The following is a 19,039-nucleotide window of genomic DNA, read 5'->3' as shown; positions in this document are numbered from 1 at the left end:
TTGAAAATACACACACTTGTTATGAAGGCAGACATGACTTCATTTTTATGCTGACACAGGTGCATACCGCATTGATTTTAGAGTTCTCTGTAAGCATTTTCTTTACTTGCAAAGTTACAGTTTGATTTCATTTTGAGTTTGGTTATTGATTCTACAGAGGTTTGATTTCCTGTTGTTTCAGGAAAAACCTTCTGCAGAGGAAGCACAGTGTCCGACCATTGCAGAAGTTGTTCATTTCAAACTTAGCTATCTATCTATCTTAGTTTTTAAATTGATCTCGTTTTGTGTGTTCAGGAGTCCTTGTCGCCACAACTTCACTGTTAACCTCACTTATGTATTAGGAATGACACCCAATTCACTCTACTGAAGTTTGCTTACTGCTTTTGGCTGAATCTTGCATGCAAACTACAGTCCTTACATAATGGCCAAAATCGCCTCACACTGTTCCTGGGGGCTTGATTGACCTGGGCAGGGCTGCTACAATTTTGTCACCCTGATAGTCCGTACTGTAATTTTATTATGTTGATCTATTCTGTACACACAACATCTATTGCATGCCTGTCTTTCCTGGGAGAGGGATTTCTCCTCTGTTGCTCTTCCTGAGGTTGCTACCATTTTTTTGGAGTTTTTCCTAATCCAAATCGAGCGTCTAAAAACTAAAGATGTCATATGCTGAACAGATTCAGACAAATTTGTGATTTCTTATATTAGGGCTAGGGCGATACAAATACAATTTGCACCAAAGGATGAAAAGATGGACATATCATACTTATCATAAACATACTGTAAACATTCAATTTATTGCCTAAAACTTGGGTAATACATGGCTGGTGATAAATTACATGAACGGAAGAGGTGAACGTGTTATCTGTGTGCAGTGAAATCCTCCCAGTCGAGTCAGTTAAAATAAAAGAATCGCAGTTGATCATAATATCCAAACAAATACCATTGGCAGAATTAAAACAGAAAAAAGATCCCCTTAAGAATAAACACATTTTTCTGAATAGTACATCAACACAAGTCTAAGCCACTCAAGTGATAACTATAAATAAACCCAGATATTTCTTTCAGTAGTCTGAAAACTAACCACTCAGTCACATCAGGGAGCCTCTAGCTCACATCACAAGTGTTGCACATCACAAAACTGTACACTGATGAAGAAAAAGCATAAGACCGACCTGTGACATGTAGCCTGTCCAAGCTGACTTCGATCTTGAGGAAGAGGCGACCCCGGCGCTCCGTGTGGTCCATCCCACACAGGCTTGGCACGTTGACCACACACTGCTTGTGCACGTTCATGTCGCAGGCTAGAAAGAGACAGAAAACAGAGGGGGACACACTGAGTGTTGAGCATATCTTTTTTTTTAATCTACTTCTTTTCTTATTGCATGTACTGTACATCTGATGGTGAATCAAGCATGTAAAGGGTTAGGATAAGTGTGGCTGATTTCACATTACACTGAATTTACAATGCTTCATTCAATTTGTGATACACATTAGCGTGGAAAATGCTCTGCCTTTCAAGAAAATGTGAAAAAAGAGTTGTTGTGGTATAGAGTGGTGAGGGGGCCGGGGGGAAAAAAATTAACCTTTACTACAGATCTACAGAGATCTCAATGTAGGGAGCTCTGCTGAATTACTGGTAATTACTCTGTTTCTGTACTGCAGCCAACTTACCATTCTAAGAGACCTCTTGAGCATTCTTAAGATGAAATAAATTACTTTTATCCTTACGTTTGTAAGTAAGAGTAAAAAAATCTCACTCCAAAAAGTCCAAACAATCAGTTTGATAAAGACCTGTCCTAGTTCTAAGTCTTCTGGAAGCTTTACATACTGAAGTAAGCTCAATGCCTACCCAGACTGTAATAGTACCAGTACCAAGTCTGTAATTCCTGGGCTCGCTGAGGTTTTCCTTTTGGACTCGTAAACTGACTCATGCATGGCTGCAGACCCAATGTGGCAAAAAATTTGTTTTTGGAGATGATTCAGTGTGGAAATGTCTTTTCTCAAAGGTGCTGTGTAGGACTTAAACATCAATAAGTAATCACCACATTGAGCAGATGAGATCACCATCCAGTGAACGAGCAACCTTCGCTGTGTCCCACTGGTTTGGATATTGTAGGAAACAAGCTGAATTATGGTACAAAAGGGAGCAGTGTAAATAAAGTAACATGGCATGTGCATTAGTGGGAGCAGTGAAACGGCAAGGGAAAAGTACTTCATAGGTTCTCCCCAGTTAAGAGCAAGAGGGTTGATGGGAAATGTGGGCTTAATTTTGACAAACCCCTTACCATTACTGGATTGAGAAAAAGGCCCCTTAATAGCCTTTAAATAGCCTGAAATTTATTAGGGTTCATACCGCGTAGTGTTTTAGTTATTATTATTATTTGTTGTCTGCCACGCCGGCTCAAATTCCCGTGAGCTGGAATGAGCTAGAAACATGAAACTTGGGGGAATAACTGGAAATGGTGAGCATCAGCTTCCATAGAAATATGAACTCAATCGGCCACATGGTGGCGCTATAATTAAGGCTTAAAAATGCAAATTTTGAAAGGCCACACCCCTTACGTCGTAAGTCCGATTGACTTAAAATTTTTCACACAGGTGCAGCTCAATGTGCTCTACAAAAAAGCCTCAAGGACTATTAAGGTCCGCCAAGAGTTTTTTCCGCAATTTAGAATTTTTTGAAAATCACATTTTTGACATCTCCTCCTAGACCGTAGCTCCGATTGCCACCAAATTTTCAGTGAATCATCATTGGATCAAGCCTATTAAAAGTTGTATAAAGCATGTCAATATCTCAATTACTTTTCAAGATATGGACCAATGAACTTTGTAAGGGGCGTGGCTCTGGACATAAATGACCACAAATCAGCAACCGTAGGGCCAATCATCACAAAACTCACAGTATATATTCAGATAGGTGCCTCGGATATACCTGGACAGTTTGATGTACATACATCACTAGGGGGCGATACAAGCACAAGACAGGTGCTTAGCATTACACAAATTACACTGTAAATCCCATATTCATTCTCCAATCATCACAAATCTCTCAGGATGTGTCCTCATAAGTAACTGAAACATGCCGTGAAAGTTTCATTCAAATCGAACACCCAGGGGTCGCTATAAATGCAAACAAAGTGCAGGGGATGAAACGCAAACAGGCTACAAAATGCATATTGTTTGTCTAATCAACACAGAACTTCCAGGATATGTCTACATAACCACCTCACACATACCCTGAAAGTCTCATTCAAATCCACCACTAGGAGGCGCTATAAATGCATCGTAACTGGACGTGGAATGAAATAAATCAGGCTATAGATCAGAAAATTGTTGTTTATGTGTTTAGTAACAATGTTGAACCGTATGTGTGAAATAATTTTGATGGCGATATTGGGAAAAAAGGTATGAACCCGCGAATCGCCGCTTGCTACTATATTTTGAATTATTTTTCTTGTGACTCTTCTCTATGTCACACACACACACATCCTTGTACTTCTGAAGTTGTGAGGACTGGCCAAAATGTCCTCACTCTGTTGGTTAAAATCTTGATCCTCACTATGTAGGAAATACAAGAACAAACACACACACACACACACAAATTTTGCCAAAGCCAAACAGATGAGAGACCAGAGGGGAAAGAGAACATTTGTTCTCCCTCGTTTCCTCCTCTGTCCCTTACTGCCCTCTAACTTTCTCTCAAACCTCCTCCTCCTTTCCTGCCCCTCTGTATTTTGTGTTCTTCTCCTCCTCCCTCTTTCTGTCCTCCTCCATCCAACCATCCATCTCTCCCTCTCTTTCCCCCCCTCTCTCCCCCTCTTCCTCCCTCCACTCTGCGTGGCTTTGTCAGGCTGACATGCTGGGAGGAGACAAGGAGAGACGAGAGTCGAGGAAGCAGCTCATAATGGCGATGGCCTCCCCGCATCAATTTGTTCTGGTGCGCTCTCATTACCATCTGCGACGAGGCCGCCACCAGAGACCCACAGATGGATGGACAGACTAAGAGGAGGAGAGAGGGAGGGAGGGTGATGGATGGAGACGACAAGGGGGGGACAGAGGAGGTACAGTGATGTGTACAAAGGAGGATGGACATGTACAGGGAAAAGAGGACGAAGGATGTCTGGGAGTACAGAGAGAAAAATTGGGAAAGCATAGAGAGAAGAAAGAGCCGAAGTGGGAGGAAAAGGAGAAACAACAGTGCAGGACGGGGTCATATCTGCAAAGAAAGACGGAAGGAGTTGATAGAGGAGTGTGGGTGGAAAGAATGGGAGCGCAAAGAGGACTCAGCAGGGCGGGACAGTGAATTCTGTCTGGGCTGCAGATGTGGCTGAATGTAGTACAGTACCAGTCTATTCCCATCTGTTCTCATTAGGGCCGGCTGTACTGTCGGACGGAAGCCAGCACAGCATATTCGACACAGGTGCACCCCCCCCGCACACACATAGGTAGGGTGTGTACTTACTGTCACATTTCATCCCTTGGTGGATGAGCCCGTACAGCAGCGAACCACAGTGGTCACAGAAGGTGGGACTGCCGTACGAGTGGATCTTGAACTTGTGTTTGCTTCTGGGGTCCTGGGCAACAAAGAGAGAGAGGGGAAAACCAAAAAATATTAGATATCAGTAAACTGATGGCAGGATTGATTTAAAAACACATCTTTTTTCATCATTTTCAGCAAGAACAGTTGAGGCTGAACACTGTTAGTCTTGCAGTACCCTGCATAAATGAATCTGTGTGGGTCAGTATTTTCCAGGAGAGTATGCCAAAGTTTCCAATCCAAGTAGGCTATCTATCAAGTTTGTATTTTCTAAAATAGATAATGTTTTCCAAGGCATCTTATTATCTTTTCCTCCCACTTGATGAACTCGACAGTGTGCGTATGCTTTTGCCTGAATACTCGTCACACTGTGTTGCTTCTAACAAGCCATAGTTAAATAAAATTCCTTTACTTCTTGGGGACACAGATCCCTCGGATAAACATTCAGAAGACATAGTTTGAGGTTAGAGCAACCTCTTTTGGCTAAACCAAAACATTATAAGAAAAAGAATACTTGATATTAATTTAAGCGCTGTTGCAACATTTCTGTTAGAGAGATTATAAACAGACCTGCCTTACAACATCTGTTCATCACTCTAGCGCTTAATGTCTCCCTCAGAGATTAATGGAATAAATGATTGCAAAGAGCATCCAAACAGATCCAATTTTTTTGCCTCATTAACACACTAAACAGCACTTCACTTTAATTTCTACGTACAATGTAATTAACTTTTAGCTCTACGCTTCGTAAATCACACTATGAATAATCTGCCTTGGATCTGTTGTATCATCGCTGGCGGGGAGTGACGCAAAGAAAGTAAGAAAGATGCAGATGGAAAGGAAATGTCAGGCCGTTTTCAGTGCGTGGGAATGTGTAAGGTGCGAGTGTGTTTGTGCAGGGTGTCAGTTCTCTCCATCTTGTCATCCTGGAAGCCTTCCCAGCATGCTCCCTGTTTCAAATGTACAGTGATCATGTGGTTCCATGAGCACAGCAACTGAGCAACTATTTATCTTGGCCAGAACATCTGGCACTAAGGCTGAGTAAAAATCGAGCTAATGAGCAATAGGGGATTGATGCTCAGATAGGTTTCCAACAAATCACACTTACTTTAAGTGAACAGGCATGACAACAGAAACTGGATAACATTGTAGAAAATAAAACATGTTCTGCAACACTTGCAGTATCCATATATGGTTATCCTATTTGATCTGTTAATCACTATGGCTAAGTTTCATTTGTTGGAAATCGATTGATATATTCTTAAGTCAGTATTGTGATAGTGGAGGTTAGCTAATTTCTACAATCACCAGAAAACAAACATAGCTGTAATTAAAGCCCTGCAAATGAGGGTGGATAAAACCCCTCCAGTGTCGCCTCCATCATGCTGAAGTGTCAGAAAGGCCGAATGTGTAATTATATAGGCCACTGACTAAGTAAGTGGGCCCACATCGTCGGAAAAGTGCCCTTTTTTTCACAAACGCGCTAAATCGAGCAAACAACGTGGCGACAGAAGAAGGTGAGTAAGGAAGAGATGGCAACAGTGGTGGGAAAGTCTGCATTTGAAAGAGGAGGGAGTTGTCGGGTGATTAAGATGTGATTGGCAGGGGAATGAGTAAATGGCGTGAGGGTCCTGGAAAAAGTCTAATTAGCATGTTATCATTTTAATGAGCTCGTCTATTTTTTGCCCCTTTCCTCCAGCCTTTCCTAGAGTCTTTTCTTGAGAAAACAAAAAAAAAAACATCTGATCAAAAACAACTGCATCGCGGTCATGGCCTTCGTGTCCCGTGTCTTCTCTCCTGGGTCTCCCATTTTCGCCTCTGTACTGCATGAACACTCATTCTCTTCCGAGTTTTCAATTGTGGGAACATTGAATTTATCTTAAGAGACTTTCTCCGTGAACAACAGACACCAGGGACTCCGCAGTAACAGAGGAGATCCTATCCTCTACTGTACTATACTCCCTGCTCTCTATTTCCCTTTTTATGTTTTCATTCTTTCACTGTGTGTCATTGCCTCTTTGACTGTGCCTCCCCCAGCCATGGGTAAATTAAAATGGCAGGGTTTCCACTCACAGTCACCCTGAGCCTTTCACTCAGTGCAGCCCATTGCATGAAGAAGCTGGGTGTGAAGACTTAATCTGTTCAGTGTTCTGTTCTTCTGCATGCCTGCGTGTGTGCATGTCTGCATGCATGCATGCATTTATTCCACCCTTTAGGCCATGTCAGAGCCGTGTGTTGGTACAAAAAGCTGGAAAAGTGCAGATGCACACAACCAAAACTGAAAAGTTGCTCTGACACACAGAAAGCTCTCCTTTGGCTCTTTGTCTCACCCCTTCTGACCCAAAATGATGTCTCCTCACTCTCAAAGCATAGAGAGACAAACATACAAAAACAATGCAGCAGTACAAACTACAAAATACCGATACAGTTGGACCAAAACCTCTCTGACAGTGTGAATATGTAGGAATAATTGTATTCTATTGTACTGTATTGTACAGGACTATTGTATTGGACTGAAATTATGTTTGCATGGTCCAAAACATAATAAAGTAGGTATAATTCTGTTTGTTATGAGTTGATCTCAGTATCAAACACATAAATAAGCAGACAATACCATACAAAGCAAACCTCATAACACAATTTAGTTTAAGAACCTAAATAATAGCGTCTTGCTAACAAATTAGCAACAGTCCACTTGAACACAAGTGCTCTCTTACACTGTAACTCTTAACTGAACTCAATGGGCTTTTCCCCCTGGCTGGCAGCACCCTAAAGGGTTTCAAGAGACTCAATATGAAGGCAATGAGTTGAGCCTGTTCCTGTCTTTGTTTTGATTATGATCAAACATAATAATATGCATAATATTTAAATGTGCTAACACCTTCATCATGGCCCACGCAGCCAAAATCAAGTTGTAGACGTTGTTGATTTCTTCTAGCAGAGATAACGGGTTACATGGTACACCTAAATGTCCTACAGAAACACTTTCTTTTGAAGCTGTCATGATGCCATCATCAAATGTTTTTGATTAAGAATAACTGAGCCCATTGACGTTGAAACAAATATTATCTCTTCACACAAGCTGCGTCTTAGGAGCCTTTTGGACTCCTGGGCCTGGTAACATCGTTCAGTAATCCATTCATGAGTGAAATGCCTGAAGCTGAGAAAAGACTGAGGGAAACTCATCCTTGCTTTTGTCACGCCAGTTCACATTTAGATGCACATGCAAAAAATAAATGCACTCACAAAACACCACAGAGCGTTTCCTATAGGTTTGTTTCAGGCAATGTGTTTATCTCCTCCAGTCTTTACTGTTGTTGAAGCTACCCCTGTTACGACAAGCATGAATACCTGACTCACAAATCATAAATAGACAGTCAAACATGTAAAGTCCAAAACAGGTTAGTAACGAAACTGAAGAAATGGCAAATAAAAGTGGAGTTTAGCACATGTAAAAATGTCAGCCTCATTTCAGCCTGTATCTATCAAACATCTTCTCAGCCATTTAAATACTAGACATCATGCTGCGCCGGGGAAAGATGCTGGTGGACAAACTGTCGACACTAACAGACAGAGCTGCTGAGGCAAAACCAGGAGGGAAGTTGGTTCCAGTGAGGTGAGATGATGCTGCCGCCGAATTCCTTGGAGCGTTACAAGGGCCACATCAAGCAGAAGAAGAGGAAGAAGTTGACGATGAGAGCAGATTGACAGAGTCAAACACAGGTCTTTGCTAATTATAGTCAGGCATTGACAGGCACATTGCCGCCAGAGGTAACAATATCTAATTGGAAATTATTACCGCAAAAAGTGAAGCGGCTGGTGTCAGTCATGTCTGGAGTTAACTGATTAACAGGCAACCCTTCAGAGCTACTTTCACATCTGCTTCATACAAATTGGGTTGATTGTAGTTGTAATTTACCCTCACGGTGCTTTACAAGCAAAAGCACTTTTCAGCCTGTGATCTTCATCCTTGTTTGATTTGATATGAGCACAATGAGACACCAGAGGACCTCACTGTCAAGCATCCTGCCTACTGAAGTGTCCCTACGTAACACACTGCATCTCTCCAGGACCAACTCATAAAAACGCGATAGCACTACTGGTAAGCAAAATTCCACAGAGTACCTGATTTAGATACAGCGAACCTGACAGGAGCTTATGCCAGGATCAGACTACACAACATCAACCCGATAATAGTGAGATCCATCAATGCTTGTTTTTTCCTGTGTAGTGGATCAGATTGGAAGACAACTGACACAACATCTAAGACGACTGACGACAAAAAGATTAGCATATCACAATGTTTTTGCAATGCTTTGGCGAGCTTGACAACTTATCCAAAGTGGTCTGTGACATCGACTAATAGGTGCACAGAGAACTCTTAGTAGAAAACCAACATGGCAAAACAAAATCTCCTTCCTGATTAGCTATTACCATATGAATGTCATGCAAGTCGCGAAAAACAGCAAGCTGTCTTTCAAGCTTTCAAGCTGTGCAAGGAAGGCTAAAATCAAAGGCAACTGGACTTTGTTGAAGATACTCGAAGACGTATCGTCCCTCATCCAAGAGACTTGGAAACTCTCTTTAACCTCTGTGGGGTCGTTGTCAAGATGATCGATACTGCTGGTTTGTTAGTGCTCCTGACTGTTATAACGGCAGTTGTTATGGTCATTGGAGTCTGAACGACCATTGTTGGCATCTCCACCTGGAGACAAAAGTGAACGTTTGTTTAGTTTCCTGGGAAGTGATGAGAAAGCTGTGACTGGGCGGGCTCCAACATGCAGTCTTCCATGCCTCTCAGTCAAGTCATGACAAGAATTTATGACTTAATAGTCACCTAATGTGCCACAGTGACAATCTCAAAAGGCAAAAGGACTGTGTAGTCTGACTTTTCAATATTTTTTTCTCAGCTTTGGGCAAATTAGTTAAGATCCCAAGACTCGATCCAAAGCTAGAAATACATATGATTCAATTCAACAGAAATTGATTTAAATTTTAGGGCTGCAACTAACAATTATATTCATTATTTTCTCAATGAAACTTTAAAAAGTGGTGAAAAATCAAAATCTCAAATTTTTTTATCTGACCAGCAGCCATAAAAATGCCATCTTGGATTTGAGAATTTAACACAATATAAATGTGATCTGGCATATATGATTCAACTGTGTAAAAAAATGTTGTTGTGTTTTTTACTTTTTGAGGGGAAGTTAAACAGAAGAACCGTAAACTTTGTTGAATAACAAATACCTTTTGGTTCAGCTGAGTTCTAGGATAGAATCTACAGTGGGCAACATGCTCTGCCGGCTCTTGTGCTCTATTTTTCCAAATTTCTCTTCTTTTCTTAATTCTAATAAACCAGTCGACTACTACTACTAATACACCTAGTTCTAGTACTAACCTTACTTGTTGTTGTTGTTCTTCTTCATCTGTCTAGTACATATTCAACGCAGTGACGAAACTCTCTCAGTAGCGTCATTTGGGCTACTGTAGAAACATGGAGGCACAACACGGCAAGGGGGACCCGAGGTGTATGTAGATAGAAATGGTACATTCTAAGGTAATAAAAACATAACGGTTCATTATGGAGGGTCAGGGGGGCCGCCAGGAATTTTGGGCCCCATGACAAAAAAAATCCAATTGGACCCCCTCTGTGCAGCTGTTGTCACCACTTCTCTATGACTTAACTGTCCCATCAAAAGCTTTACATAACTCTAATTAAAGGCTTTCAAGTGTCTGGCTTCTTGTAGTTCAATATTAGTACTAGCACAATATTTACTGCTGGTGATTTGTACATGCAAGTCTGCATACAGGATGCAGTTCAATATTTGCTTCTCAAATAAATTGCCCTTCGTGATGGGATAATAAAGTCTGTTTCTATAGGTATCATTAGTGGCCATAACTCAATCTAAATGAACGTATCAAACTGGATTATTTTAATATAGTCTGTAACTTACATGCAGGCTGAGGTAAGCTGCTGTCCAGCATCCAGTACAGACAGGAAGATTTTTTTTTAAATTTTATTTATTCATAGTGATCATCCATCCATCCATCCATCGTCAAGCGATTAGCCTGCATACAGGGTCGCGGGGGGGGGGATCTGGAGCCAATCCCAGCTGACATCGGGCGCAAGGCGGGGTACACCCTGGACAGGTCGCCAGTATAATGATCATTATGTGAGAAAATAATTTGCGTTTTGAATTTCTGTCTTGAATTTCATTGTCTTTTTTGTTATGGTAAAAAGAGCAAAAGAGACAGAAAAATCCCCACAGCCTCCCTGGAATGATGCTAACTCATTAACACAGTGCTGCTCACCTTCTTCACTGGGACAAGGAGGCTACAGTTATGGGGAGACTGGGGTGCTGCTGACTCATCTGTTGTTAGTCTGCTAAAAGCGGCAGGGACATTGATTTAATATGAATATCTTGCTAAATGTTTCCCTGCACTGATTAAATGTTGATGAAATGTAGGCCAACACCAGTCTGTAGCTAGCTAGCTTATTTCACTGTAAACATTAGGCCAACAGGTTAACACCACTCACAGACTAAAGGCCGCCCTTCTTGGTGAAAAACTGGGTCACATTTTGACATCCTTTCCTTTGTCTATCCTTTTTTGAAAACCAGATTTGAATTACTAGGCAACATTGTGATCACTGTATTTCTGCCGCATCAACTAACTGCAACTAAACACAGTCACTGATGTGTGCGCTAAGGCAGGACCAAACCATTTCATGCAGATACAGGGGGGTGGTCGGTCAATATGGAGGTTTACTTTTTGGTCAATGGGGATTTTTAACTTTTACTTCCAAAAACAAGTAAAAACAAAGAGATCATTAATTTTATTAATATATTTGACATATATTTATACTCAATGATGATGGTTTATATAATGTATATATAATATAAATTGATATTAGTTTATAATTATTTTTTGGGGCCCCTGTCAGTCAGGGGCCCTTGGAATTGTCCTAACTTTTCCCCCCTATACACGCCCATGTGGAGGGTCTTTATGTTATGTATATTAAATTGCATTTCTGTCAATAGATCCTCCTAAATATTACACACTAACCCTTTAACACAAAACTTTTTAACAAAAAGCCTTGAATTTAAAATAAACAAACCAACAGATTGGAGAGCTGATTTGGTCGAGCTCCATCAGGGAATGTTTTCTATTTGTTGTTTTACCAAACAGTCAGTGGAAATATTTATGCACTACACAAACACACATTGGATAATAGCAGCAAAATGGTCCCCAGACATCTTTCAAAAACATTCAAACAAAAAAACACTGAAACTACAGTTAAATTAAAAGACTACAATAATATTTGTGTCTGTGTGGGTCAGGGTGAAGCGGCTTGGTGTAACAAAGTGAACAACTGTACAGTTGCTATGGTTATAATGGGTTAGAGAAACCACAGTGATAGATTGAAAGTCAGTGGAGAGAAAGCAAACAGTGGAGAGAATAGAGGTGCTCCGATCAGTATTTTTTGGGCCAATCACAGATTGCTGAAAGCAGTATCAGCTGATACCGATCACTGGGTCTATTTGAAGCCTTTTATTTATCATGTAGCATTATACAGTATACTGTATATTTATTCAATTAATACATACAGATGATAATGTATCATGAAATGAAAAGTATTTATTTTATTGCCAGGAAATATGGGGAACAAATTCCACTCCCTCTGTCTTAGATACTTAAACCATAGCAGCCTTTGCCTGGTTACTGCAAACATCTTATAGCTAACAAATATAGCTTTCCTGTGGAATAAACTACAAAAACAGAACAAACAGCATATTTATAAATTTACTTTACAGCTATAAAAACTGCAACAAAAAAGGCTGTAGCCAAAATATTTAGGAGATAAAGGAGCACAGGCATCCTGAGTCGATGGTAAACGCTGAGGTAGCCGAGATAGGGAGAGTGGGCTACAGAGAGGAGTCATAACTGTCATCAATGATATTTGAAAATAATTATTGTACTTTTATTTAAATAAATTACGATATTAATTCCACATTATACTGTTAGTATATTGTTAATATTACTTATAGTTACTATATTCATTATAATTTCATATAATTTACCACTAGTAGCCTATAGGCCTAACATTATTTCAGTGGGTTGTTTTCATCTATTAAACCCTTGTACAAGAAGCACAGTCTACATCTTTTATATACTGCCACCGGCTTTACCAGAGGAGAGAGTAGCAAACACTTTAAATATGGCCAGCAGGTTTTTAATTGATTTTATAAAGGTTAAAAATTAAAAAAGATTTACGGGTAAACGGGTAATTTAAACGAGAGGATACCGGGTGAGAACGGAAAAATACGGGAGAATGCCGGGGAAAACGGAAAGGGTTGTGTCACAGCCCAACTCTTGGACTGTAACAAAAACAGGAGACACACGGTTAAACTAAATAACAAAGTGATTTATTAATAAGAAAATAAGCGAAACCAATGAGTGGGAAGAATCTGTAAAGTCAGCAGTGTAGGGTGTGAATGAGTGAAAATGTGCTGCCTAGATGTTGTGCTGTAAAAACAAAGACAAGAAACCAAACAAAGGAAGGAAGCCATGAGATGAGGCAGTCCAACCCAAGACTGACTGCTGCTCTGGCTTATATGCATGGGGCACACCGGGCCCAGGTGTCTCCCATGCCACTGATTACCCTGCCAATCACCTCTGCAGCCCTGGAGACAGAAAGCACACCAACAGCAGTATGAACACTGCAGAGGGCCGTCACAGTTGACATGAGAGGAGTAGAGAGAGGAGTGGGGTAATGTGAGGCTACATCCACACTACTACAGTTTTATAACAAATACGATCTTCTCCGTCCACAGCAGTGTTTTAGCTGGGATCAGAGTTGATCTCCGTCCATTTTAAAATGACTGAAAACACATGTAGTGGCTGGTCACATACACTGGGCATGCGTGTGGCGGTGTAAATATGAAGCAGATGGTCTACTCCGTAGTTACATAAGATTTGGTGAATGAAGAAAGTAATACAGACAAATAACCACACCAGGTATTTTTTTGCATTGACCGACAACGAAGTGGAACTGTTACTGAAAGTAACACGGGAGTACAAAGAGACTATGAAGGCTGGGAGTCGTCGCAAAGTAAATTTGGCGACATGCACAGTACAAGTGTTATTTACACGGTACAAAATATCAAACTAGTTAAAGCCATTATCGGCTGATTAAGATCGGTGACCGATCGATCAGAGCACCCTTAGAGAGAAGGAAAACAAGTAAAGAGTAAATTACTCCGTGGATTAATGAAATTAAGGGTGTGCATGTTCTACATGCTTGCACACGAAAGGCAAAAGCACTAGAATTACGAAGGAACTCCAGATAAGAGAAAACTGATGTGGAGCAATCTCGGCTCATATGATGGTGAAATGTTCCCTTTTCTCGAGGCTGAAGCTGCAGCTGCTCGGCTGAAAGAAAAGACCATGCAGGGATGTTTATAGCTGAAGGGATTCTCAGTTCTTCTCGCCTGGCTGTGTGACCCCACAACAACTAGTGATGCCAGGCTAGTCCAAACACACACTGCCCACAGCTTTAACTGAGCAGACAAAAGTCTGACCTGCGGTGGTGAAGGGCAAACACTGCGTATTGCACTCAATGAAAGGTTTAAAAAGAGTAGTGAGAGCGAGACAAAAGCAGAGAGAGTTAGTGTTTGTAAGCAGATAAATGAAGGCAGAGAGATACCAAAGTTGTTACAATTAAGGTGTGAAAGTAGAGAGACAGTGAAAAATAAATCATGGCATCCTAAAGCACTGATGGTCAGAAAAGGAAAAACAAAAAAAGAAAAATTGGAGAACAACAGATCTGGAGACAAACAAAGACACGTGGACTGAACAGGTGATCATTGTCAGAGACAAGGCTCAGCAGTGTGTGTGTGTGTGTGTGTGTGTGTGTGTGTGTGTGTGTGTGTGTGTGTGTGTGTGTGTGTGTGTGTGTGTGTACGGGTGGGTGTACAGGTGGGTGGCATCAAAGCCACCAGCCAGCCACCGTGGGCCTCATTGAACAGACTCATGTCCACAATGTGGAGACAAACTCTGTGAATTACGCAAGAGCAGGACTGACAGCTTCAACTGCCAATTCTGCTGGCATCACTGAGGCTGTGCACTGCTGATATAAAACATATCTTTGTATTTATTCCTAATGTTCCTAACAACTTAAATAAATGCCAAAACAGAGAAAAAAAATGATGATTGCTGATTTTGCTTTAGAAGCAAGTAGCAACTTCACTGCTATTTCACCCTCAATGGTTTAAAACTACATGAGTAACCCACAGATGTGTTATAGCAACTGAATAAATTTTTTTGCAGCTCATTTATGACTGAGTTGGTGTACTTTACTCTTTTAAATTGCTGTATTCCAGCCTGCCTTCCATTCAGTCACTGTATTTTTACATCTGTACTCTCTAAATAGTGTATATTAGCAGAAGGAGAATCATAGCTGACCTGACAATGCTAATGGTGCATAATATATGTAATGTTTGCATTGTTCACCCTTTTAGTTTAGTGTGCTAGCTAACATTTGCTCATCAGCATTAAACACAAAGTACAGCTAAGTTGATAGATATCAGGTTCAGTCATAAACCAAAGTATTGGACAAATACAAATATTGATCTCATGTTGGCGCTAGATGAAATGTCACCAATGAGGATCACCAAAGTAAGTGGACATCTTACATGTCCTTGTGTAGCATTACTGTGTATGACCATGTAGCTCATTAATTAAGTCTTCCAAAGTTAATGTAACCTTTGTTGAATCAGAAGGTTTAGTTACAGCCAGGGTGCAAATTATACAGTGACAACCGGGGGGGTCAACTTTTTTTCCAGGTCCAAAAGAAAACCCGGTACAGCGCAGGCGCGGGCTTCAGTGAACTAAAATCTTACAATGCTTACAATATCCTTGCTTATTTAACTAATGTCATCAGTCTGTAGATGATGATGAATCAAATTCATTACACCAGTTCATGGGTGCCCCGTGCCACATGACAACTTTTGCAGTCAAAGGTCACCAAGTATTCTACAGCAAAACTGCCAGCAAGTCAGACACACAACAGTAGACCATCATGACCGCTCAAAAAAAACTCACACAGTGTTCATACAGAACTAAAGACACATAAAATACAGTCTGCATTATTATCTCTAATTCCTCATTTTTATTATTCTCATCAAGTTTAAAGTTTCAATGTAAACTTTTTTAGCAAATATCTCCTTTCCTCTTGCTCATGTTGACTGTGAATGAGAGTCAGACACTGTTGTTGGGGAATTAGGAATTTTTGGGAATTCCAGAGTTAAAACAAATGCCATGTTTATTGTGAAAGGACTCACAAAAGACTTCATATGAAATAATAAACTCTATATTGATGTAAAAATGTATCTCTACAATAACTAATCCCCAATTTCACTGCTCATGCCAAAACACCAGTGTTAGCTGACAATTACATAAAACATGAAATTACATAGTTATAATGATAGGGTGGGCTCTCAGCTAGCCAACATCAGATAGGTAATTTTAAGTAAAAGAAATGCTAATTATGAATCTCTGAAGGTGGAAAGTTACGTGTATTAAAGCAGCTAGATAGTTAACTATCTAGTTAACCTGCAGCGTCTCCATTAGTGTGTGAGGCACCGGACTGGATGAGTGATGCAGACAGACAAGATGTTCAACTAACATCAATGTTAGGAAATGGTACGCTCCATTTTAGGGGTGTCTGAAATAGTATTTCATGATTCTTGAATATAAGGCATGAGTCCGGAAAAAATATTGTAATATTTACAAATACAGTACAAGTAAGAAAGACCCCTGTGAAATGTTGGTTTTGCCTCTTTTGGGGGAGTCCCCCAATCCCCCCCGTAATTCAAACCATGGTTACAGCTTCGTAGTTCATGCACGCTGTAACGTTGTTACAGACATTTACACTTTCTCCAGCTAAAAGACTGCTCATTTAGGAGAAAATTGTGCACAGTCTTTCAGTATTGTAAGGCAAGATTTATATGATATTATTATTCCGTGTGTTACTGTGTATTCAGAACTCTCCAGCCTGAAATTATATACGCTGTAATTTATGAGAAAGATGGCAGTCATATTAAATGTATGTAACCTGAATATTCTCAGTGGTTGTATATGTTCCCCTGTAGACCTCACACTCACCCACACTTATAACCTGCCATTAAACTGCTAAAGGGACTCTTCTGTGTTTGATCAACACACCGTAGCGACGGCTATTACGTTTTGTAACCTGGACCTAATAGCAGCTTAGCAGCAGCGTCTTCAGCGGAATATTAAGTTACAGCTCAAGTCTTCTCATGTCAAACAGACAAATTACTGCCAAACCACAACCTTTCCACACACAAGCACACACTAAGCTATCCGAATACAGACCCCTGACAGCCAATCCGAGTCCCGGGGAGGAGATTGGCTCCACACGATCAATCGTGTCTAAAAACTAATCTGTCTTCTGACACTGATAAAAACAATAATGAAGCTGTGACTCAGTAGAAAAGAAAAGAAGACAGAGGACACGGGGCGGATGAACTGACACACGATATATCAATGGCAGAAAACAGTAGCAGACACCATGAATGTGAGGAATGAGGGCAAGGGACAACAGAAAAAAGCTTGTTGAAGATAGCAGAAAGCTGGTACCACTACTGATTTAATAACAGCACATTTACCTTCTCATTATCATGTCATCTCCACACATCTCCAAGACTTGCAATGACAACTGCAGCTGTATGTGTTGTCTCCAGGTTAATCTATGTCCTCACAACCGTGGCTGTAAAGGCAGAAACTGGCACCTGTATTGACCATCCATCACTGAATTAATTAGTGGGATGATATCTCTCTCTGTCTTTCTCTGTCTCTCTCTCAACCTGAAGCAGCCTGTCAGTGATTAATGGGCCATCATGTTCAGACTATCCCACTGTAGCCTCATGATGCACAAGACTGATTTACAGTCTGTAAATCAGGCAGCGAATACACACGGGGAACTGCGGAACAAGTCTTGTATGTCATGTCATTTGTTGTGTGCCTCCTCTTATTGCACGCCGTTCTAGTCTTGTTAGTGAATTGAACATCAAAAGGCATTAGGATATCACACACGCCACTCACATGTATGCAAACATGCGCCGCCGTCACATGCACACACACATGCAGCTCATTATTGAGAAATGGTACAGAGACCAACGTCAGCCATCTCTAAGCGCACTCACTGGATTAAGGGATGCAGTGATCTTTAATGATGAGATGTGTAGTCGATTACAGTGATGATGCTCTCTTGGGTAGTGACATTGACAAGGTTTAAAATAGACGGTATTATGCAACAGCTACAATCAAACTTTTCAAGCAGTTATTAACCATACGGTATATTGTTAATACTTGTGCATTAATCATGAAGCAGCATTTCAACGTTGTAGCAAATCCTTATTTAAATGAGAAGTTTAGAGGGGAAACATTTTCCTCGGAAAGTATAAAGTCTCCAAAACCAGAAAATAAAGTACATGTACTTAAACTGTACTTAAGTAAAGTACTTGAATAAATGTATTTAGTTACTTTCCACCACTGACACAAACACACAGTGGAATCACACCGAGCAGACTCAGGTGTCAGGCCCTTAATCCTTCCATGTCGTGCTCTAATTAACAGTAGAGGAGAGATCCTGTGTTCAGATGCATTCGCAATGCGCCTCTGAACACCACACACCCTTTCATCACAACCTAGCTTTCATCATCAAACACATCATTTAATTAGACTGACTAGAATATGAGGCCTGCTTTTATATGCATGTGTGAATGTGTGTGGGCCCTCTGTGCTGCAGTTAAGCCTTTGTTGCTGTATTCATACAGAGGCTAAGCGGGGGCTTTGAACCTGTGAAAGTATCATCACTTCCTGGGTGCTCCGCCATCTGACTGGAGGTCTCTGTGGCTGCCGTTGTCAGGCTCCATTAGGAGACACCAGCAGTGATGGCTCCATCTCTACTCCGTTGCAATTAAACTAAATGGTTGTCAGAGAGGCTGAGCTGTTCAGAGGATAGTTGACTTTGTCGAGAGGTAGTGGAGAATCCCACTTAGAGTAATCCAGGCTTGCTACTGTGCTTATACCAGGCCAGCACAAATGGCTAAATGCAGTATGCAAACCACTTTCACACATACAGGAGTGCACATTAAGTGTGTCCTCTTGTATCGGACTTGAGAGATGAACATTAAGCTTCAGAAAAGCCGAGCAGCTGGCAGTTTTGACAATCCTGTATAATTTGTAAATCACATAGTGTTCTCCTATTTTTTGGTTAATTAGACAGGGGGTAGGTTAAAGCTGCATTATTAAGCAAGTTAATGTCTCTGAGCTGCACTTTCTTATTGTTTTTTACTAAATAGTTGAATGCAACATCGACTGCATTAAATTATACTGAGCTGTGAATTTACTTGTGTATATTTACTTTATGCAGCATAGACAGCATTGTATATTGCAGATCTTTGCTGTCCT

At 40.7% G+C, this 19,039-nt stretch overlaps 1 protein-coding gene across 2 annotated transcripts in view; it reads right to left on the bottom strand.

Moving 5' to 3' along the window:
* si:ch73-374l24.1 (protein kinase C alpha type) overlaps positions 1-19,039 on the bottom strand; it is a 128,145-nt gene that overhangs the window by 32,638 nt on the left and 76,468 nt on the right. For both annotated transcript variants that reach the window (XM_038700145.1, XM_038700150.1), the window contains exons 4-5: positions 4,469-4,580; positions 1,179-1,307 (exon numbers count right to left, since the gene is read on the bottom strand). In XM_038700145.1, the coding sequence (XP_038556073.1) occupies positions 1,179-1,307; positions 4,469-4,580 (241 nt within the window). The remainder of the gene's footprint in view (positions 1-1,178; positions 1,308-4,468; positions 4,581-19,039) is intronic.

This window comes from Micropterus salmoides, unplaced genomic scaffold, assembly GCF_014851395.1.
Source record: "Micropterus salmoides isolate LMB-PRFRI ecotype aquatic unplaced genomic scaffold, ASM1485139v1 Ms_hic_scaffold_10, whole genome shotgun sequence".
Classification (NCBI taxonomy): domain Eukaryota; kingdom Metazoa; phylum Chordata; class Actinopteri; order Centrarchiformes; family Centrarchidae; genus Micropterus; species Micropterus salmoides.
Note: the sequence above shows the minus strand (reverse complement) of the source record. Positions and strands in the feature narration are given on the sequence as shown.